Here is a 23,629-nt window from a genome sequence, read left to right on the forward strand (position 1 = left end):
TTAAAATATCTCCTTAAAAAAGGTGCTTAGCTACAAATTCCCTTTGCACTCCAGTTCATCTATAATTGCATACTAATAGCATCTTTGCACTCCTATCTATAATATTAAGAGTGAAAGAACACAGTAATAGAACAAATCAAAAAGTTTTATTTGAGGCTTATATGCAGATCATTTGGTCTTATTTTCCAAGTTTTAATTTAATAAAATAAATTTAAAGATGAATTCAGTTGAAAATGGAAGAATGTGACCCAAGAATTTTAAGGAAGACGGGCAGGGGGTTATAGGATCTCTAAGTATTGTTTCAGGAGCGACTTCAAATAATGTTGTGCAGATCTGCAAATGCAGGTTAATCCAATTTAAATAGCAAAAGATCTAAAAGCAAGAATCAAACAGGTACAGCAATTACCTCCAGCCAGGAGGTGAGAGCGTTTCACTGCTTGTACCTTTCTCAGTCACCGTGCAGATTCACGTCTCCTGCTGTCTCTCGGATAATTTCCACTGCAGAAACCATTTCCTCTTTTTGAGGCAAGTATTTGCATTTTCTGCAAAGAGATAAGCAATGGGAAAGAGATGATGAATGGTCGCACATGCCCACTCTTAGTATTGCACGTGCAGTGCATGATGGTAATTACCGTCCTTGCACGCTAACGGACAACATACCTGCGCTGTACAAGCAGCAGGTTTACATATCATCAAATGGGTGTCCATTTGTATTAATGTTTCCGAGCACTCCTTTCTCAAGCAGCAGAACTTGTGTGGTCTCCAACATGTGAGAGGGGGTTAGCATTATTTCCACTTTCCTTGCTGTTATAAACCACTCGATACGGTAATGTGAGGCCCACCCATTGTAAGAATGTATATGTATCACTAGCAGCTCTAAATGAATTGTCATTTTTAAGTGAAATAGGAATGTCCTGATGATTGCAACAGTCGAGTTCGTGAAAGCACAGACCTTTTAATTACTTTTCATGTTTTTTTTTATGAACTAGTGTATGAATTGAAAAACTGTAGAAGGATAGCTCTTTATAGTCTCACATTTTAAATTAGTATAACTAGGAACTTGTAACTAAGCGCAGAGTTTCAAATCTTTTCAAAGTTGTCCTGACAATAACTTTAGCTTTGTTAAAAGTTTCCAAATGACAAAACATTTGATGCAAAGAGCAGCTGGGGCTAGGGCCACACAAGCAATTTGTCCATCTTGGAATGGAATGGCAAAAAGCAAAGGCTAGGTGCATGAAATTCCGCTGCCTGATCAGGTTCCCAACCTTTGCGCCATGTGGTTACCATCCCATTATAAATTCATAAACCGAAATTAGAACTGACCAGTGAAATTTCACCCTATTTGAGTACAAATGGCTGGTCAGCTCTGCAATCGTAGGGAACAAATTGTGTTGGAGCTTTATAAGGAAACTTTGCATGTGTCTCGAGGTGTAAGTAACGTAGAAAAGCAAGTAGAGATGTAGAGCAGAATAATAATAATTCTTGTAGTTAGGTACAGCGTCTTATCACATTAAACATCTCAAAGCCCTTAATAGAGATTTCTGTTTAAGGGTACAGACTGTGTATTTGTAGGTGAATACTGCAGCTAATTTGCACACAGTAATATTCCAGAAAGAACTAGGAAGAGAATCGTCAAATAATGTTGACTGCAACTCTTTTTTGATAGTGCCATGAATTCTTAACGGGGCAGATCTCAAGTCAAAGGATTGGGGGTGAGGATTTGGCTGATTTGGTTCCATCCCTCTCCCAGACTGCCAGTCAATCAATGCGCAGGCTGCGGGAGTTTGAATACAGCAATGCATTTGCAAAAAAGTACAGGTAAGTGAGTTGGATTTGTACTACTTTGGACAACCACAAAGGATTGGGTGGGATGTCATGAGCCCCCACTAACTCCCCAGTTCAGCACCTCCAACAATGCAGTGTTCTCCCAATGCTACATTGGAGTGTCAAGCTAGACTATAAGAAGACAGGTAACCAGAGAATAGGAAAATGCTCAATGAGAAACCGGTTACACAACATGCTTGCAATTTCAATATTTTAAGTGATTGCCAGGCCAAAATGCAATATTGGTCACCAAATATTCAGTTTATCATAAAACTAAGTGATCTGCAGTCTCACTTATCCCATTTCTACAAAAGTGATTTGTTCCTCTACACAGCTTTATGGTGAACTCACAAACCATGGGAATGACTCGTCGCCAGTACACCTAGCCACCTAGAGTTGTGTTTATATTATACAGTATAATAGTTAGTGGCAATTGCTTAAGAATTTGAGCTCCGAATTTGAGCTTTCAGAGCACTCAGAAGCATCTACCATACTGAACTTGATAAAGCTGCAGTAAGGAAAAACATACTATGTGAGTTGAAACCAAATAACAAACTGTGGCGGAAAATTATTATTCCAGAAAGCATGGACTTTTAAACCAAAGTCTGTCAAGCTTAGTAGCCAAATGATGCTGCAGGGCACTCACAGGATATTGCTTGGGTTAAATGGTCAATACCTACAAATGAACATTGCAATCTGCCAGTCATGTGTGAGAGGTTTCATCAATGTTCAATCAGACTACAAGATGTTCATCATTATCTGGATCAAAACAACCCTCTTCTGTGGTCAACCCCATTCCATCTTAATACCAGTAGACCTGCTACAAATCACAACATTCTTCAGAGACAAAACAAAAATTAGAAATTGAGAGATCATTAAAAGGCCATAAAACTCATTGTTGTTATAATATGCATCACAAACCTAAAGAACGCATATTTCTAATATACTTTCTTGGCTGAACTGTTTTGTGGCAAAACTACTTTGGTATTTGTTTTACCGACAATGATAGAAAAATTGAATAAGCACAGTGATATGAAAGCACTCCCAAATATGAAACAGGAAAAAATGTTTAACAATAATGTTCCATTGTGGGTCTTTGTTGAGCAAAGCAAAATTGTGCCATTGTGTGTTCCTCAGGCCTGGAGAATGGGAATACTTGACAATGTTCCATCGTGTATTGAACCTTTCAAATGACTTCATCTTACTGAAAGACAACCAGAACAGCAGTGTGTACAGCTCACAATAATCTCATTTTAAACACAATCTATTAAATGCCTTTAAAAAGCAACAGCTTCACCAAAGAAATTTTAACGATCTCAGTGATTAACAAATTTTCAAACTGTTTTCTTTCTCAGCAAACTAACTCAACGAGTTTTGTTTAACTGAAAGGAATTGCGGTTTGGAACTAAGTGAATTTAGTGTAAAGCTTTACCTGCCAGCCAAAAAGCAACACAAACACAGATACATAGAATTCTAATCAATTTGTCACTCTTTCTGAACATTTCCAAACATTAGCTTGTCGCAAACAATTATTTATATGTAGAGCGGTATAGATAAACAAGAATGTCCTACATAGCTGTTCATAGAACATGATACAGTTTGACCAATTCTGAATATCTGATGCTTGAATAGCAAATTGTTTAAACCAGGGAGAATAGCACATGGAAAGTTTATAAAGTTAAGAAAAAGTTTATAAAGTACAGGTGGCAAGATATAATGGCTACGAGTGTTGATTCCTGCTTTACTCCAGACCCTGACCGAGCTTCTCCTGAACTAACTCGTATCACATTGCCGCTTGCAGATAAGCAATGTAGGATCACAATACAATCACATCGAGAAAGTCTCAAAGTGCTTGACTCTGCTGGCTGGACACCTGAGTTTTCGGGATGTGAGCCGAATAGGGTGGTGAGGGGAAAGATGCCTGAAAGTGCAGTCATAAAGATAGAGAGGTCTGAGATTGGCCTTGAATAAAGGAAGCATGTCTGAGGTACTCCATGAGGTCCAGAGAGCAGGGTAAATTGGAGGGTTGAAGGAGGTCCCAGGAGTAGGTTGGAGTAAGACTATGGAGGAATTTGAAGGCAATAATGAATTTGATCTGTGGAAAGATATTGAGCCAATGCAGTTGGATAAGTAACGAGATGATAGGCTTCCAGAGAGGACACAGGCCTCAAAATTCTGGATTGTCTACGCATGTTAGGGGAGAGCTGGGGAGTCTGGTGAGCACAGCATTGGTATAGTCAAGCCTGGATGTGGTGAAAATATGATTACAGAAGAACAGCATTTGAAGCCTAATGAAACCAATCCGATACCCAGTCACAACATTTGCATATTTGAAAAAATATTCAAGATAAGAAATGACAGTATAGGTATGAGGCAATATGGAGAAAAGGTCAGTCACAAAATTGGTTTGGATGAAGAAGGTCCTTGGGCCCATCCAATCTCCAGAACCCCCTCTCTGCCATCCACCAATCAATCATAGCACCAAGCTACTTTTTATTGAGTTCAGGGTCCTGGCTTCTACCACCCTTCCTGGCAACGTGGTTCATTCCATGAAATACAGTTCAAATGTGAATTTAGCCCAAACTAGCTCAGGATGTGGTAGCCTGTAGAAAGTGTTCATTCAATTCATTGCTCTCAATATCTATCGGGCCAAATTTGTAACATGTCCATTCTTAATGTATTTGTCTGTGGCTGCCTACTGTTGTTATGCAAATTAATATGAAAAATGCAACACAAATGTCTCCTTTCCCCTTCCCTGCCTCCACACAACATAATGTGACTAATCACTCTGAACAAGAAATGGAGATTAACTTTTTAAAAAACTGAAAGTGCTTCATGAAAAAAAATGACACATCTATTCCACACATTCAGAACACTTCTCTACTGAATATTAGATATCAAATGAGCAAGTGAGCAGAAAGAGATGACATTTTCAGGATAAACAGTGAAATCTTAACAAAGAGATCCTTTTATTTGCAGAGAATTGTCCATTTAATCTGGAACAATAGGAAGTTGGCAAATGTGGTCAATTTATAACCTCTAAACTTTTCAAACTGGTTCTGGTCCAATGCTATTTTTTAAAATTTCTACATTTTTTGCCGTTTACTCTTAACCCTTGGGTCACCATGGAGGAGATCAATTGTCTGGACACCACTAAGGAATCTATCTCTTCACAGACTCCATTTCGTTGTTTAGAAACAAAATTTCCTTCTGAGATAACCATGATTGCATCCAGCAAATCCCTATCAATCACCCACTTATTTGCTTTCTTTCGCTGCAAAACTACTTTCATCTTTTAGGTGAAGTCCATCTCAGATGGCGAATAAAGAAAAAGCTTTATCTACAAATCTTTGGGACTTCGGGATATCCTCCCAGTTTGAAATTTAAGGATTATTATTGTTGTTATCTTGCATAAATATCCATTTTGTGAATGAGACTGCTGTTTGTCTCTGTTTTACTCTCCCTCACTTACTATCTCTGTCCTAATTCTAACTTGCTCTTCCTCCCCAAGATGTTGCAACAAGTCATTGGCAAGTGAGCTTCGCTCTTTCCTCTCCCAGCACTCCCTGCTTGAGCTCCTCCAATCTGGTTTTCCACCTTATCCAAAGCACCAAGACACCCCAGACTGCCTCGTCTTTCTCCTTGACCTCTCTGCTGCCTTCGACACAGTCAACACTCCATCTTAAAACACACTAAGGCCAGCTGAAGGATGGCATCTCCAATACAGCCCCCCCCCATCATTGCACTGGAGTGTCAAGTGAGACTATTTTGGTGCCTATATTCTTTTTCTCCATATTTCTGATACTCTTATAAGCTCATTAATTGTAGTGGTTAGAAGACATGGCTGCCTCCAAGAGAAGGCACATGATTGGAATTGCAATGCCCCACTGCATTTCCATGAAGACCCATGAAGCACAAATCAATGCATTCATTTTTACCGACATTTTTAGCCACAAGGACAGTTTTGTACAGTCAAAGAAACTAGTAGGAAATCTATGAAAGAAAAAGAACAAATTGATGAACTTAGTTTCTACAGAGAATGTTCCTTTTGCACAATTTTGTGGCAATATTTTAAAAAACAGGTAAAACAATCTCCTGGAAAATGATCTGCTCCAAAAAAATTATCTGATGCACCTTAAGATTAGCACTGCAAATGTTTTCTTATGCAGAAAATACTGTTCTTTACACAATACACCTCTCCCACAAGGATAAGGTTCAGCAAATAATACATGTGCAATCACTGAACAATCATCTTATAATTGGACAAACTGCACTTTTAGTGCTATAAAAAAGCACAAGTAAAATGTCTCAGTCAAACCACAATTACAGTGAGATTTGAGGAGTGCACAAATACTGTCATTCTCAAGGGATTAGTTTGAAGATTTGCTGCAATAAAATGCACAGATGCTACAGTTCAACTAACAAAACAATATGGAAAGCTCCCTTTTCTTGGCATTGTAAACATTTGGCTCACTGTATTTTTTTTGGTCGGCTGGGTGTATGACACAATGCAAAAATCCACCACCATGCTTCAGAATATCCAAATCACATTGAGATTTCCATGCATTCTGCCTTCAAAGGGAAATTCCTGTGTATTGACTACTCTTATGGTTGGACAAGAGAGGCAAGTCTTGAGGATTTATTGGCCAGGTCTCTGGGAGAAGCTCCCTTCCCTTTTCGAATTGCGCCATAGGATCTTTAATGTCTACCTGAACAGGCAGTCGGGATCTCGGTTTAATGTCTTATCTGAAGGACAGCTTATCCTTCATGCAGTACTGTAGCTCAGTGGTTAGAGCACTTGCCTCGCAAGCGAGAGACCTGGGTTCGATTCCCGGCAAGGCAAAATGTTAGGCAAGTTTCCTTACTCCACAAGTCTCTGTTTACCTAGCAGTAAGTAGGACCCTGGTTGTTAGTCAATTGGCAGATCACTTTTCTGGGGTAATAATTCCTTCAAAAAAATAATAATAATAAATTGGTCACTCAATCCATGACTGTTTGTGGGACACTGCTAAGCGCAATTGGCTCCCGGGTTTCGCCCACAAAATATACAGTCAATTAAACTTTACAGTATATTCTGTGAAGCGCTTTGAGACATCTCAAAGACGTGATAAGGTACTATTTCAAATGTAAGAATTATTATTATCAAATTTAATATTTTTTTAAAAATTATGAAACATTTTCTGATTGCTGCTTTAAAACCCCAACTGACTGTGTTCCAATTGAATCGTAAAATTTGTAAGAACGTCTCTTTTAAAGCAGATGTTACAAGCTGAACTCAAAAATAGACACTTGGTGAAGAGATTGAACAAACGTTAAAGTATTTGTTCATTTCACCTCCGTTTATCTTCTGTCTAATTTATACTGCCAAGTTTATGTGGGAGAGAATCCAACTGATACTCACTTTGGCACAAACTTGGCATTGTTAATACTTCCCTCCCACTAACCACCCTACTTCCACTGGTATGAAATCAGTGGTGTAAACGGGTGCCAGCTCCCTTATGGAGGAAGGCTTTGATCTCCCTCTGTGTCTCTTGGTAACACTGTGTTCAAATATGGGTGCTTTAGTTTCCATACAGAGATATAAACCTGTTGCATGCCTGACATGATTTTAAATCTGTACGGTCAATGGTGCAGACCACAGACTGGTATCAGGAGTAAGTCTATTGCCATTTATTTATGCGCCAATATAAATATGGAAACACTGAATGCTTGGAAAATTCAGACCTATCAAAGTTTTATATTTCTTGTGGTTGGCATTTTTAAGAAAAATTCATTCTTTACATCTTTAAACAACGATATGTACTTTAACTTAGCATTTCGCAAAGAAAGATTTATACTTTGCAGAAAATCCTGTGAAACACTTTAAGACGTGTTCTATGTCAAATACAAGGATTATTATTATAATAGCTGCTTTTCTACTCCTTAAGAATATTGAATCATCATCATGTTAGAACACTTGTAGTTTCACTGTCAGCTAAACTAGAAAGTACCATCGTTGCTCACAATTTCAGTATCAAATGACTCTTTTAAAATATAGCAATTGAGATGCATTTCTTATTGCTCTTTATCCTGCTAAAGAGTGGCATTAAATGAGTGTAAAAATCCAGCATATTACATATTATTATTGAAATTTATTCTGAGTTGCAAAAAACCTTTCATGCTGTGACCTGAAAGCATTTTCAAGCTGACACTAACCCTAACCTTCACATTTTGTGGCATTACATAAAATACTGTACTGAAGCCACCTAGAACTGAGATGCATGATAATTGAATATTTTTCATACACTTCGTTTAACATTTCGTTAAAGGGTGAAGTGAAGTGCTCAGTAACTTATTTGCACAAGGCAGGATCTACGTGATTCAAAAGCTTTATTCACAAAGTGGTTTAGGGTTGTTAATTTTGGCTTTGGCTGCAAGCTTGGACTCCCTGTTTTTAATTTTTTAAAAAATCACAACTTAGACAAATGCTAAGAATGTTTTATCTGAATACCAGTTTCAATCAAAGCCTTCAGTGACAGTCAACCATTGCAACACATCAGGCATCACTTCCCACAGTCCAAACTCTTGTGTCCCGGTTATACTATTGGTGGAATTTGACTTCCAGCAATAGAAAAAATAATGGTAGCAAGCTTCATTTCTAGTTGCTGCTCTGCAATCGCATTAGCAAATGGTGACAAATGTTGACGCACTTTGTGCATGAAAACATACCTCGATTGATTGGCCTGCCATCTAGAACCAAATGCATGTGTGCCTTGATGCACGACAGGTCACAGATTTTTGATGCATTTAAAGATCCTGGACTACAATTGTATTTTTTTATAAAACATTAACAATTGTGAAAGCAAGCCATTTAAATGTATACATTTGGGGAAATCACCAACATCAACAATCTGCACTTATATAAGGCCTTTCACAGTTAAACCATAGAACCATAGATATGTCCAACATAGTAATAAACCATTCGGCCCATTTTTTTCATGTCATTGTTTGCTCCTTCAAGGAGCTGTCTATCTTAATCCTAATTACTTGCACTGTTGCAATAGCTGTCCTCTGTGTGTCCCTTTCCAATTCTGTAATTGCCCCAATAGACTGATCAAACAGCCATCCCAGGCAAATAATTTCATATCCTGATAACCCACTGGGAGATGAAGTTCTTGCAAGCCTCTTCCCTAGTTTGTATTCATGACCTGTCAGCCTTGAATCTCCGAAATGTCTCATAAAGTGCTGTAGTATAATCAGCTGTGCAGCCAGATTCAGCCAGCAGAAATTTGATTCCATTCCCAAACCACCAAGAAGTGGTTTCATGACTTGGATTGAAATTTGATTAGATGTTCCGAAAATCTAGTTTATGCTGCATTTTCGTTGCAAATTAATGCAAAAAATGATGCATAAATGTGGCATTGATTTACTAGAACTTCCAAATGACGAGCAATATGCTAAAGAGGGCATTTCTGTGCTACAGCATCATATTAAGGAGTGTGCGCAGGGATTAATTTTACTGCAAGTAAAATTGGCAGACAATTTTAAGTTATCTGTTATTTTTTCTAAATAATTGTTTCAGACTGAAACTCTAAAAAGCGAATGAGATTTTACTCAGATTAGAATCTAAGTGCAACAAAATGTCTCACAAATCACCTTTACAATAATAACCACCAATCAAAATACAACCAATGTAAGGAAGCATTACAATCCAGCTCCAGGCAAGAGAAAACCAGAGTGGTTGAATTTCACTCCAGTATCAAGTCATTGGTTTTATTTAGAGCAAAAATATCAGTTGTGTTACATGCTTTAACAGCTGCAAAAAAATCACATGAGAACTCTTCACATACCCAGGCTTGGGCTGCAAAGTTACTTTGAGCAGGTTTGCTACTGCAGTGGATAGCCCATGCCCGTTACTATTTTCACAGTGCAGAAATAAATATTAAGGTTTGCATGCATATTAATACCATGTATTTTACATAATCTTCTTTATGATTGTCTTCTACAGTGATAGTTATTGTGGAATTATCTGAAAGGGATATGAAATTATAGTAGAGAAATGGATTATGATAGTGAAGGATGAAACAATTAACTAAACGTTAAGACCAACTAGATATGTAAATCTAAATATATTCACACATGTTATTGCAACTTTCAATTCTATACTCAAGAAAAAGTCAGCAAACCTTGCAGGTTAACCTTGAAGTAACCAGAAACAACAACAACTTTCACTTACTTAGCACCCCCCCCCCCCCCCCCAAACACAGGGTAGCATCTCAGAGCGTTTAACAGAGGCAGAGCCTGACTCTGAGCTTGGAGGAGTGGGGAGGTGGCAGTAAGCACGGTCGAAGAGGAAAGTTTTCAGGCGGGACTTGAAAGAGGGAAGAGAGGGGACAAGGCGGAGGGATTCAGGGAGAGTGTTCCAGAGTTTTGAGGTGTAGTGGCTGAAACCGCGACCTCCGATGGTGGGGTGGAGGGGATGAGGGACAAGCAGGAGGCCGGTGCAAGTCAAGCGGAGGCGTCGGGTGGTGGATTGGGGAGTGAGGAGGTCGGAGAGTTAGGGAGGTGCCAGGGAGTGAATGGATTTGAACACGAATGTGAGGATCTTGAAGTCGATCCGTTCGGTGATGGAGAGCCAGTGGAGCCTGGCCAGAACTGAAGAGTTTGGTCTGGGTCAGTATGCAGGCTGCAGTGTTTTGAATGAGCTGGATCCTTTGAATAGTGGAACTGGGAAGACTGGCGAGGAGTGCGTTGCAGTAATCTAAGCAGGAGGTGACAAAGGAGTGCACAAGGATTTCGGTTGCATTTGGGGTAAGATACAGTCAGAGGTGGGGAATGTGGCGGAGGTGGAAGAAGGCAGTCCTGGTCAGGGACCGGATGTGGGAGAGGAAGGACAGCTGGGTGTCGATCCGGACGCCTAGGTTGTGCACTGGTTCAATGAGTCTGAGGCAGAGCCCAGGGAGGTTAGTTTAGATCTGCAGGAGTGAAGATGTTGAAGGGAGCCAAGGAGTATGGCTTCCGCTTGTCCATATTCAGCTGCAGGAAGTTTACACTCATCCATTGAGGTCTGACAGACAAGCTGATAGAACATTGGGAGACCTGGAATTGGTACTGGAGGAGACAAAGTAGATTTGTGTGTCATCCGCATTCATGTGGAAGTTTACCCCATATCTGCGGATGACATCACCCAGAGGGAGCATCTAAATAAGGAACAGAAGAGGGCCAAGGATGGAGCCCTGGGATACCCCGTAGGTAACCAGGGTGGAGATGGGAGGAGAAACTGTTTGCTGAAATGAAATAGAGGTGGTTGGTTAAGTAGGACTCGAACCATGTGAGTGCGGTCCCACTAAGGTAGACGAGAGAGGAGAGTCAATGGAGGAGGATGGGGTGGTCGACTGTGTCGAACGCGGCAGAGATATCCAGGAGAACGAGGAGGCAGAGGGTTGTTCTTGCTTAACTGGCCAGTGTATATCTAAATACTGTACTCAAGTCCAAGGAAGAGGTCTGTTGTACATTTGCCGCTTCCCGCAGGGGTATCACTTGACACAATGTGAGGAAATTGTGCAATAAAGAAGTGTAATATGATATTTCCTGAGCAACAACGACTGCATAATGTGGGTCACTGGTTTAACATATCGAGTCATTGGTTTTATATTCGGGAACAGCACATTGCAGTGGAATAGGATATTGCACTTTGGCTTAATAGAGTTCACAGGGCTGAAATTCCGGGAGCTTTGCATGGTTGGCAACAACGATAATTTGTGCTTGCTATTCTGCAGTTTCAATTTCCATGAAACGCAAAGACTTTTGCTTGAAGCAATGTGTAACTAGCCGGGCAAGCAACCAATCGCTGCACATGTTAAAAACACCATAGTAACAAGCAGTTAATAAAGACAACAGCCTCTTAAGGGCTAGCAACAAACGAACAGGGTATGGCTGAAGTGACAGGCAAATCTTAAGATAAGTTCAATCATAGAGCGTGTATACATGCATGGCCAACACGTCACAAATAACTTCTGTGAAGCGGGCAAAAAATCCACCTGTCAATCTGTATGGCTCATTGATTTTACAGGTCATTTCGAAAAATGAACAAATTGAGAAGAAACAAAGATTTTCGGAAAACAAGACGCTGGAAGAAATTCCACCTGGGTCTTGGTTTACTCCATTGTTTTGGCATTTTATCACACACAGAACTTTGCAAACAGTTGAATTCAGTCTTAAATTTGAACTACAAATATCCCCCAGAAGGATCAGGATGTACCACATTTGTATGACAATAGCTTCTTGTTCCTTCAGTAGTAACCGTTGAACTCAGCCAAGCCTATTCTCGGAAAATGGAACATCGAAAAGTGTTGTTACCATAACTTTTTCCCACTTTCCTAATAGGGGTATTAACCTCCATTCTCAAATGTTATTTTAATTGTTACTGCCCACTGTGCTTAATCGTGACATACTCAGACTGTGCTCGAAAGTTCAGCCTTCGCTTTGCCTGAACAGGATTTTTAGAAAATAAAAGCAGGACTTCAAGACAAATGTGACAATTAAAAAAAGACTAAATAAAAAGGAGTTAATCATTATAAAAATACAACTTAAAAAATAATTCTCAAGCTAGGAACACAGAATAGTACAGTAACATGAATTTCCTGTACATGAACAACAAATTCGTATAACACCTTTCATGTCGGGAGGACGGATCAAGGCGCTGAACAATCAGGGTTTCGGACCCGAACTGGGGGTCAAGATCGGGGAGGGTGAAGAGCAAGTGGGGGACGGAGGCTGCTCGAAGGCACAGTCAAAGAGGAGGGTCGTGCGACTGGTCTTGATGGAGGAAAGGGAGGGGGCGAGGCAGAGGGACTGAGGGACGGATTCCAGTGGGTGGGACAGAGTGGCTGAAGGCCCGCCAATGATGGGGCAGGCGAGGCAGAGAACGCAAAGCAGGCTGGAGCCTGCTGAGCAGAGGAAGCGGGTAGGTTGGTAGGGGGTTAGGAGGTCGCAGAGGTAGGGGGGAGCAAGGCCATGGAGGGCTTTGAAAGTGAGGAACAGGATCTTGAACTGTATCCTCTGGTGATGGGAAGCCAGTGGAATAGGGCAAGGAAGAGGAGCCTGTGGTTGTCCTTGACCTCCAAGATTGTCTTGGAGTAGAAGAACGATTTAGCAGAGGCGAGGGGCGGAGCGGTAAGTTTTGATAAGGTCCAGCCATATCTGCAGATGGACTGCTAAATTAGATTTAAAACTCTAGAAATGTCTGATATAATTATCCCACTGTTAAAACATTTAAATAAAGTTCAAAACTAATATAAACAAAGCTTACAACTTTGTGGTTCAGTTTCAGTGAAGCTAACTTGGTTTCAAGTGCTCCAGGTTATTGAGTGTGGTGGAGATTGGGATTGAGGGGAGCATTTGCCAAAGGAGATTGAAGTATGAACTAAGCTGAACAGATCTTTTGATGTGACAAGGCCCTTGAAGAAGTTTACACTGAAATACAAAGGCCTTTGTAGATTCTTGTACAGTACTTGGAACAGAATGTTCATTTGAGAAAGTTGGCCACAGGATTAGTATAAAGGGACTCGCAATAATTTTTTTCTGATAATTATTTAATGGAGCTGAAAAAAAAAGAAACAGATTTATAGGCAAACTACAAAGGTTCTGAGTGTTGTTGGAGTAGCATGTCCTGGAGTGTGGACAGATTCAAGTCTGAATCTCTCCTTATGAAAAGCAGCATGAGTTGTGCTGTATTTTTTTTCTTGGAAATGTACAATTCCTGGAAACTAACTTCCCTGAGCAATAAGGTCTTTGTGACGTAGTTTGCATTTTTACACAAGACATAAAATGGTGCAGTACATTTGATAAAAGGCACCAAAAGTAGAAATGTGTTTTCAATATATATAATGTTACTACAATAAATCTCAGTATAACTGTGGCTTCACTGCCACCTTTTGTTGCATGATATTAATTTAGTAACACAACTGACAGGAGAAAACAGGAATGCAAATGCCATCATTTGATTCTCATGGTTTGGGTTTGGGGAAATAATCACAATTGTAACACATTCCAAGCTGTTGTTTATTCTCAAAGCCAAAACACCTGCCTCTTTGTGTTGCTTTAAATGTAGTTCAATTAATTTTCTATGGGCATTACCTTCCTTGGGAGGACGGACGGAAGGGGGAAAAGGTAAGTGTTGTCTCTTTGAGGTTAAGTTGACACCCATCTGGAATACCTGAAATGGAATATCCAAACTGAGTCCATCATCGTGGGAGTCGTGATCATCTAGTTCCTGAGCCAGGTCAGAGGCAGGTCTAGAGCAGTGATACTGCTGATGCCAGACCAGCTTAACTTGCTCAACAACACTTAGAAGAGTAGACAAGTCGCTGAGTAGCCTGGGATGTTTTCCACTTCACTTCTATTAACCTTACAAGGAGAGATCTGATCCAGTTCAATACAAGTCACTGGTGCTAACCACTGGTTACAATACCCCAACTCACAATTTAGGGACCCCACATGTTGGCTCTTGCCAACCTGCACATAAACTTTCTGGGATGAGGTAAACAGGGTGCATCCCTCCAGGCAGAGAAAGCACTTCATTTACAATACACCAACTCACAATCCAGACAAAAGAACATTCGCATTCGGACATGGAACTGTGGTTTTGATACTCCTAAGCAGCAATGGTTTTGTGCGTGTCAGTCCAAAAAAGATTTGTGTGGGCAGTTTTACATGGACTGCAGTGCTCAGTTGGTTCATTTTGATAGATAGATATTCTCGAGATTGGAGATTTTTGTGTTGCCTTGGTATTCTGATTGTTTAGGCACCACCTGCCTCTTCCAGAACCTTCTGCACTTAATAAGATTCCAAGTACTGTTATTCCAGTCACAGCAAGCTGGAGGACAAAACTGCTGTGTGGAGGAGAGATCTGTTCGAATGCAATACAGACAAATGTTGTCCTTTCAACCATTCCTTGGTAATATTTTTATATCCCTTGTTGTAGATCTATGTGATTGGCATTCATATCCTTACTAACTAGTAAACGAATGGTGTGCTGCATACTATAATATCAGGTTAACACTACAAAAAAATACAAATTATGAAAATCCATTGTTTCTAGTAACTACAAATTTACAAGCACCTTGACAGGAATAATTCAATAGGCATTATATTAACACCATGCTGGAATAACAAATCATTCTCAGCACAATTTTGTCATTCACTTTGTGCTTCCCGCAAGCCAAACCCTTCATCTAAATTGAAATACAGTAAAATGATGGATTTGTTTTATTTCCAAAGACCGGGGGGGGAGTCTCCCTGGTACATTTGGTTTCTATTTGTTTGGAATACTCACTCTCTCCCCAGAGGGACACACCCAGCTTGTCTAATCCAGGGGAATTTCACTGCCAGTGGTCGACTAAAATAACTGCTGGAATTTAATTTAAGATAAATCCACAGTTTTCCATTGTGAACACTAGCAAGATTCACGCTGCTTCTACTGCTAGGACCAATCTATCTGTTATGGCTCTGGTTTGCAGTTCTAATATAGCCAAGTGGGAAGAATCCCAAACTCCAATATCTGCTCCTCCAAGCTACACGTATGAGCCAAGCTGGCTGGTCCATCATCACCAGTGCCTTGGAATACTGTGGACCTCCTTGACCCAGGAACCAGACAGCAGCTACAGAGGATCCACTTGATTTTAATATTCCATTGCCAGGCATCTTTAGAGCCAGCTCAGCACCAAAGAGATCCTGCGTCCCTCCCCCCAATAGTTACTTGTAGCTAGACATCTGACAAGCACAAGATTATGCACTTATCAGATGCTTGACAGATAGATGCTTCACTATGTTGTCTACAGATTCACAGTTATTCCAGTGTTACAGCAATAGATTAGTTTTTAAAAATTGGAAAGAGACATACTAATAATAATTGTAACATTGAGAAGAGATGTGACAGAATTGCTAAATATCTTTACATATCTGGCAAGTCTAAAATTGTACCTCACTGCTCAAGTATAGATCCATTCCAAAGAGATTGGTAGTCAATCACATACAGAAAACACCTTTGGGTATCAACATGCCTCTGCATTACAATCTGTAATCAAACATTGTTTGAGCAGAAAAAGTCAATAGCAGCAGTAATAATATGGTTTACAGCTTCCAACAACACTCACTCTCCCAGGGGAACGATACTCATTTCATACTTAAAAACTAATGTAAACATTCATGACATCCGTACAACAGCAACTTAATTATATTCCACTACAACTATGACTTGTCTAATGCTGCAATAACTTTTCCTACCTTTGTACCAGCTCATTCTCTACAGAGCGATCAGACCAAGGTCTTTCCTTGACTGCTTGAGTCAGTGTTGTAAGGGCTGGTGCATTAACTTATTGAGGCATCAGCAAAGCTCAAAGTTGGATTTTTAAAAATAATCATTCTTATAATGCAATTGAGTGCAAGTAATTTAAGGTTCTCAAAATTGTAAAAATCTAATTCTAAAATGTTTTCAGAAGTTTTGTAAATCATTTAAAAACAGCAGGGCCTCTCAGAATGCTGTTGGTTACAAATTTATTTTACAAAGTATTTTGGATGAGGGTAAATGCGCACCATTTCTTATCCATCTTAAATATTTGTTGCACTGATTTTTTTCCTTTGAAACATGAAAATATGACCCTCATGTTCATACAAAGGTCAATGTTCAAGCAGAAAGTCTAAAGGTCTGGGATCTCACTTTAATCACAAGCGATGAAACAATGGCCAGAAAGTACACATGCATCAACAAGGTCTGATAAAAGCATTCAACAAGCACATTCTTCAAAAGTTATTTTATCATTTCATCTTAAAACAGATAGTATCTTCTAAGAAGGTCTGAAACCACTGTTTCTGGACATCTACGGTTTCAAATAAATCCCTTTTAATCTCACATTTTGCTTAAATTTGCTCTTTGATGGTGGCTGCAGGTGTCTTATCTTTCACTGTTTTCATCTGACGTTCAAAGAGCAGCCAACCTATCAATAAAACAATTGCTTCTGTCCATCCATCTGTCCACCCATTCTACAGCATTAACAGGTGTGATTCGCTTTGTAAAATGCTTTCAGTGCTTTATGTATGTGATCATCGCAAACAATGTAAACTCCAAGATCTCAGCAATAATTATCGGTCCTTTCTCCAATTTATATGCAAACTGGATGCAAACGTTTTTTAAAAAACACTGTGTTCTTGTTTGTTTGAATGCCCAAAAAGTTACTTTGAAATTAAGGGAAATCCCATTATAAACAAGGAATGAAAAGATCCCTATTTTTAGAAATTGGCCCATCTTCAAAATAAACATCCTAAAAATAGGTGACAGATTATCTTATTCTTCTGCATCTTCAAAGTTACTTCTCAACACTTCTGGTCCTGATGCACTTATTATTCCAATCCATGAAACTGATAATTTGGAGAAAGCAATTACTTGCTCAAGGTGTAACTGGTTGGTGTAGACTGACTGAATAGCTCATGCGACAAATATTAAGCTTGAATCTTGTTTAATTCACACTGAAATAGACAATAATATTGTATTGAAAAATTGTAAACAACCAAGAAATTATAGAGTCTAATTTGAGGTATTTAATAGAATTCCTCACTATAGAATTGTATTTCATATGTCTTAGCCAGCTGATACATGTGGAAATCTATTATCATATTTAAGACTGTCCAAACCAGATAGAGCTCTTTATGTGACACCTATACACAGAAATGTCTGTGTCGAGAAAGGATTGCAATGCACTCTTCCTGGAGGGACGCATCCTGCTTAACTAATTCCAGAGTGTATTTGGCACAGATTGGCAAGAGTCAAGGCTTAAGGACCCCAGAGTATGCTGTGGGGTATTCCTGAGGTTTAACCAGCTAAAACCACATTGCTTGCCATTTATAATTCTGCCTTCACTCTACTTGTTCAGGTACCCATTAAGGCTTTGGCTTGTAAGGATAAATGGAGCTGAGTAGGAAGGAATCCATGTCCCCAGTAGCTAGTATGTGCCTCTAGCCCTGCCAATGAGCCATACTGGCCGATATGTCATCAGCGGTGCCCTGGAGTACTGCTAATTGGTCATGTGAGGAGCTTTGGCAAATAGACATAACAGCCACAAAGCCGCCGGCACCTCCCGGGGCTGAGCAACAGGTCAATGTAGACCAGAGCTCTCCTTCCCTGAAGCTGCTTACCCAGTTTACCATGAATACATCTCATTGCAAACAGCCAGAGAAAATCCCCTCTTTTTCATGCCCAGTAGCTCAGAAGCATTGGGAACTGTCTCACTGCATTCAGAAGAACTTATTAGAACACATCTTTCCACCAAAAGTTTAACCTGCATTAGGATTTTACTGTCATTGGAACTGAATATGGAACTGAATGAAGAATCATTTAATCTAATTTGCAGTACTTCTTTAAAACCAACATATTTTGCCCAATGATTACAATTAGCTGTGCATCCTCACTGCAAAGAAATATAAAAAGGTCCAATGACAATCAAAGCTAAATGTAGAAAAAAGAAAAAAAATCACATTTTATTTAGAAATTGAAAACAATTATTTATTTAGCTAAAATGCATTTGTAGGCGAAGAATAAAGTATCTTGATTTGTTTGAAGAGCTGTATTCAAATTACATCAGGAGATTATTACTGAGATATGATACGATAGCTAAGTCTGGTCAGAAATATTGTTAATCTACACTGCTTTCTCGTGCAGGTGAAAATTACATAAACATTGAACTTGTTTTTCTAACTGTAATAATAAAATAATAATATTCCTTGCATTTGATATAGCGCTTTTCACTTCTTTTAGACATCTCAAAGCACTTCACAAAATATACTGTAAAGTGAATTGACTGTATATTTATAGGCGAAACTCGGCAGACAATTGCACACAGCAGTGTCCCACAAGCAGTCATGGATTGAAGTGAATAATTTTTTTTCTTCAGGAATTATTATCAGGTGTGTGGAGTAAGGAAACTTGCCCAAGGTTTCGCCCTGCCGGGAATCAAACCCAGGTCTCTCGCTTGCGAGGCAAGTGCTCTAACCACTGAGCTACGGACTCCACTGTATCCTTGAAATTCCTGGGAAACAGTTATGCAACTAAAGCAAAAATCATTACACTGTATCAAACACAAGATATCAAATGTTTTATGCTTGTGATGTGGTTTTAAAAAATATAAATATTTTGAGCTTAAGATGCGGTCAAATACATAAATTGAATGAAATATGGGCTCCCTCATTAGGAATGCTATTCCTTTACTATACAAGTAAGCTGCAGTGAGACAACGGCATTGTTCAGACTGTGGCAAAATTACCTGGTTTCACGCCATCCTTTATTTTTCAATATCTCAGGTGCATCACGATTATTTGGACAAAATAACCAAAAGCAAGGAAGACAGGTGGTGGCGGTAGAGAGGGAAACAACAACATTGATGAAACTGGCTCAGAACGACGCAAGCGCACACATTGAAAGAGAGGACAATTGCAGTTGAGCTTGTAAAGTCAGGTGGTTAGTAACGCATGCAATAACCAAATGCAGGCAGTATTTTACCTATTGCATTTGGTGCACACATTGTACATAGTTCAGGTTTTAGGGATGTTAGAAATTAGTGAGACAAATAGGAGAAATAAAATGAAAATTGATTTCCTTTCAAACTTGTTGAATTCCTGTTCATTCTTCACAATACGCTGCTTTTCCACTTGCAATCCCAGAACAACTTACTAATAAAGAATTGTTGCCCTGGGGAAACTCCCATCTCAGTAGTTCCAAATGAGGGTAGTGCCACATTCAAGAATTGTTGCTCAGTTTGTGGAACTTAGATAAGAGATAAAGCATCAGCATCTGTCGATGTTCATGATCAGGTTACACAGCATTATGCCTTGAGCTATATGTATGGAAGATGCAGGTTCTAATTCATCTGCTGCAGTGGACATAAAGCTCAAGTTAGCTGCCCTCAGATCTCCAATGCAAGCTCCGGCATCCTGCTTCTGATATCCCAACTTGGCCACCCAGCATGCTGAATCAACTCAGAATGGCATATGTGTTCTTTAACAAGCACTTCCCTCAGAGCTAACATCTTGTTGCTCACCCTTGGGTCGCAAACAAAGCCCCTTTGACATACGAATTGTCTTCCGAAATGGACTGAACTCTATTGCTGCCATTCTATTGCTGTAATCCAATATCCTCCTGCTCAGGTGACTGCAACAAGTGTAACATACAATGGCTTTCTCTCATTTGTCTTCCTCTAATACTAGTTTCAATTCTTCTATACCAGATCAGTAGTGATGATGAATACACAATAAGTAATTGTATTGGTGCTTGCAATTTGAGTTTGTGGTGCATTTGGGCAGGTGCAGCGAACAATATGTGGCTTGTGGCTAAGCTGGAAGGTACAAGTTTATGTGTAAAGAAAATTATGAATTTGGAAGAATATAAATTCACTTTCCGAATCTTTACATACTCTTAAATAAACACAATTCTACAATGATTAACAAAAAGCAACAGTTATAGTAAGTAACATGTTTGTCTGCAGTGTGTCCATTGCATTTTAAAAAGTAGCAAAGTAATTATTCTACAATGCCTCAAACAGAAATTACGCACGTCCCCAGCAGAGTCTACAGTGCTGATTTTCCATATCGTGAAGGGGCTCAGGGAGAAACAATAGCAGGACATTCTCCTCAACTGTAAAGTTTAAATCAGCAATGACGCCAACACGTTTACACTTTATCATTGTTTGCATTTCCTGTTTGTTGTAATGGTGAGTTGTGATTACTTTCTTTCTTCATTTTCAATCAAACTGCATTGATACTTAAATCCTTGGTTGATGTTTTTTTTCTCTCAAAACATCTAAAATTCAGTAAGAATGTCTTTCCAACCCATCTAGAATATAACCTTCAAAGTATTATTTGTCCTGCATCAACAGTCCATGCACCTGATGTAAAGACATGCTTTATTGCTCTCAGTAAACAACAAGCACATGAAGAGTTCGTAAATAAAACATACCTACAATTTAAACAAAATTAAAAAATAACCTCATTTTCACCCAGAAGCTCAGTTAAATGACTCTTGAATATGTCATAGTCAGAAGTGTTAAACAACACATTTCAAGCAGCTGTTCGGACCTTTCAAATAAACTTTTATATAGCAAGCCAAAGAACTTACTTATTACAAAACCGTAACTTACCACTTTCAAAATATTCTGAGACTGAAGAGATAACCTGCTGAATTCATATTTGCTTAGTTTAATCAATGTGCTGCCTACCTGCAGTTGCACATGGGTGAGAGGCATGCCCAAAGGGATCATTCTTCAGTGCTTTGTGTTGATAAATGAGGTGAGGTTTATTGTGCTCATCTTCATATTGATCTCCATCTGGTTTCATCAGAGGTTCCAGAAAATACTGTCCTTCATGTGTTTGAAAAGTGCCCATCTGTTACAAACAACAATAATAAAGATGTTTACAATAAGCTTACTTTAACTGAGTGAATGAACCACGTGAAAGAATGTTGCCCGAAACCATCTAATCACATTCAATATTTACTTATTTCAAACTACAAAAATACATTATTTACCACAATGGTATCACTTATACATATAAATGATACATGATGATTTCAAATGAGAACGTTGAAAAACAGGAACTCTCAGTGATCATCAACAACTCACATTTATATAGCACCCCTCACACAGGGTAACGTCCCAGAGCGCTTGAGCGTGGTGGAACGCATCGCCAAGCTGGGGGGAGGTGACCATATGCATGGTCGAATAGGTAGGTCTTCAGGCGCGACCTGAAGAAGGGGAAGGAAGGGGCATGGCGGAGCGAGAGAGGAAGAGTTGTTCCAGCGTTTCAGGGCATCAAGCAGAGGCAGCGGGTTGTTGGTTGGGGAAAAAGCAGGTCGGAGAGGTAGGCAGGTGCCAGGGCATGAAGGGATTTGAAAACGAGCGTGATCATGTCTACCTGAGACAGAATTCAGAATAGAACGTCACAAGAATTGCATCTCAAACGTTGTGAAAACTTTAGTGATGACTTTACTCTGCTACAGTTAAACACTTAGTCCATACCACCCAAAGTACACCCAGAACAATACTTTCAGATGCACTAAGATGACAGAACACCAGCTTGCAATTATATAGCGCTCCTTTATAAGAGGCCGGAAGTTTAGAGTTGCAAAGAGAAATTTCAGGACACAAATTAGTCAGTATTTTTTTCCCCCAGAGGTTAATTAATGACAGAACAGGTTATCAAGAAGGGTGGTTGAGGAGCGGATTTAGTATTTAGACTCTGGACTAATTTCAAAAGCAGCTTGATCAAATGGGCATCAGAGCCTACTTCACTCAAACCTCTCTTATGAACTCTATGTATCACCAGAACCTATATTAAGCCATCCAAAATCGTATCACTGGCAAGCCCGGGAATTATTCTGCATTCAAAGCAGAATATAAACAATTTGTTTAAGAACCACTGTGTATTGCTGCTCTAACAAACAGCACAATAAACTCATCTTAGAGCCATTCAATATCATTCACTATATTCCTCTAATATTAATTTGAAACAAAATGATAACCCATAGGCAGGGTAAAAAAATGAACACGGAAAATTCAATCATCCCAGCTGTTCTGAAGTGCCGTGAGGATACAGACAGCATGAGCTAAGTTTCATTATACGCACAGCAAGTTTCTTTAAATCCATTCACGACTAATTATATTTCTTGCTATGCTGCAGGAAATTAAACACCATATCACTTAAACTGCATTAGAAAATGTGAAAGTTGCTCAAGTTTTTAGGACTCAGTTTTCTTAGTCTGCAATCAACAAATGGTATTTGTATTCTTATAGTGCATCTCTCTTGCTGATTGAGAAGGACAAGAAAATATCTCGATACATCAAACCAACGCCTTGCAACCCCCCACCCCACCCCCCACCCACTTCATTATTGTAATTGTAACTGGGGAAGATATATATATTCTGCTTCAATTTGCAATTCCTCCCTCCAGTAATTGGGGAAGATATATACATTCTGCTTCAATTTGCAATTCCTCCCTCCAGTATAAATCAGTGTTTTTTTTCCAGTTTCTACTTTTGCATGAAAGGAACATTGATTCCTTGGAGAGCAACCTGAAAATGACAAAGCAGAAAGGACTGTTTAAGACGTAAAGGAGCTGATGAATAACAGTGTGAGACAGCATGTGGGCACACTTCAGGTACACAGATAGGAAATAGATGTGGGGCAAGTAACTACTGTATAACAATCTCATTAAAACATTCAAGTAAAGATGTGCCAGTTAGAAAGTTTCATTCTGCTTTAATTGGGGAATTATCTTAGGATGAAGGAAATTGAAACTTAAGTTTTGCATTACTGAATCAGTGACTTCAACCTTTCAATTACACGTAGGACAAAGTTTGTTCTTCTGAAGAATTCTTCAGCGGACTTCAAAGGCAACATTGTGGTGATGTCATCTGAAGCTGACAGGAGCCCCATTTTCCACTTTGGTCTCGCAATATTTTGGTTCCACTCCCACAATTACCCAGGTGTCCTGGTGTATAGTGATACCCAGATGTCAATTCAAAGTACAAAGCCAGGAGTACAGTTGATCCAATTATACGACAGGTTTTCAAACAAACCATGACTTTGCATCCTTTTATGTTCGATGTGAAGTTGCACATTATGTGCTACTTCCTCCCTCATTGTCTTTGTCAAACTGACAAGAAATAACCTAAAGATTAAATTACTTAATCCCACTCAGTCTATGGAATCCAACCACAACAATTCTCGTATTAAGGCTTTCTTAAAATCTAAAAACATTAAAGAATACTTCACGGGGGAGGGG

At 39.3% G+C, this 23,629-nt stretch overlaps 1 protein-coding gene across 1 annotated transcript in view; it reads right to left on the reverse strand.

Moving 5' to 3' along the window:
* Positions 1-23,629, reverse strand: part of LOC103179428 (A disintegrin and metalloproteinase with thrombospondin motifs 20) — a 185,357-nt gene that overhangs the window by 150,303 nt on the left and 11,425 nt on the right. The window contains exon 3 of the mRNA XM_042334947.1: positions 21,066-21,231. Within this exon, the coding sequence (XP_042190881.1) occupies positions 21,066-21,231 (166 nt within the window). The remainder of the gene's footprint in view (positions 1-21,065; positions 21,232-23,629) is intronic.

Source organism: Callorhinchus milii, unplaced genomic scaffold, assembly GCF_018977255.1.
Source record: "Callorhinchus milii isolate IMCB2004 unplaced genomic scaffold, IMCB_Cmil_1.0 Scaffold5, whole genome shotgun sequence".
Taxonomy (NCBI): Eukaryota; Metazoa; Chordata; class Chondrichthyes; order Chimaeriformes; family Callorhinchidae; genus Callorhinchus; species Callorhinchus milii.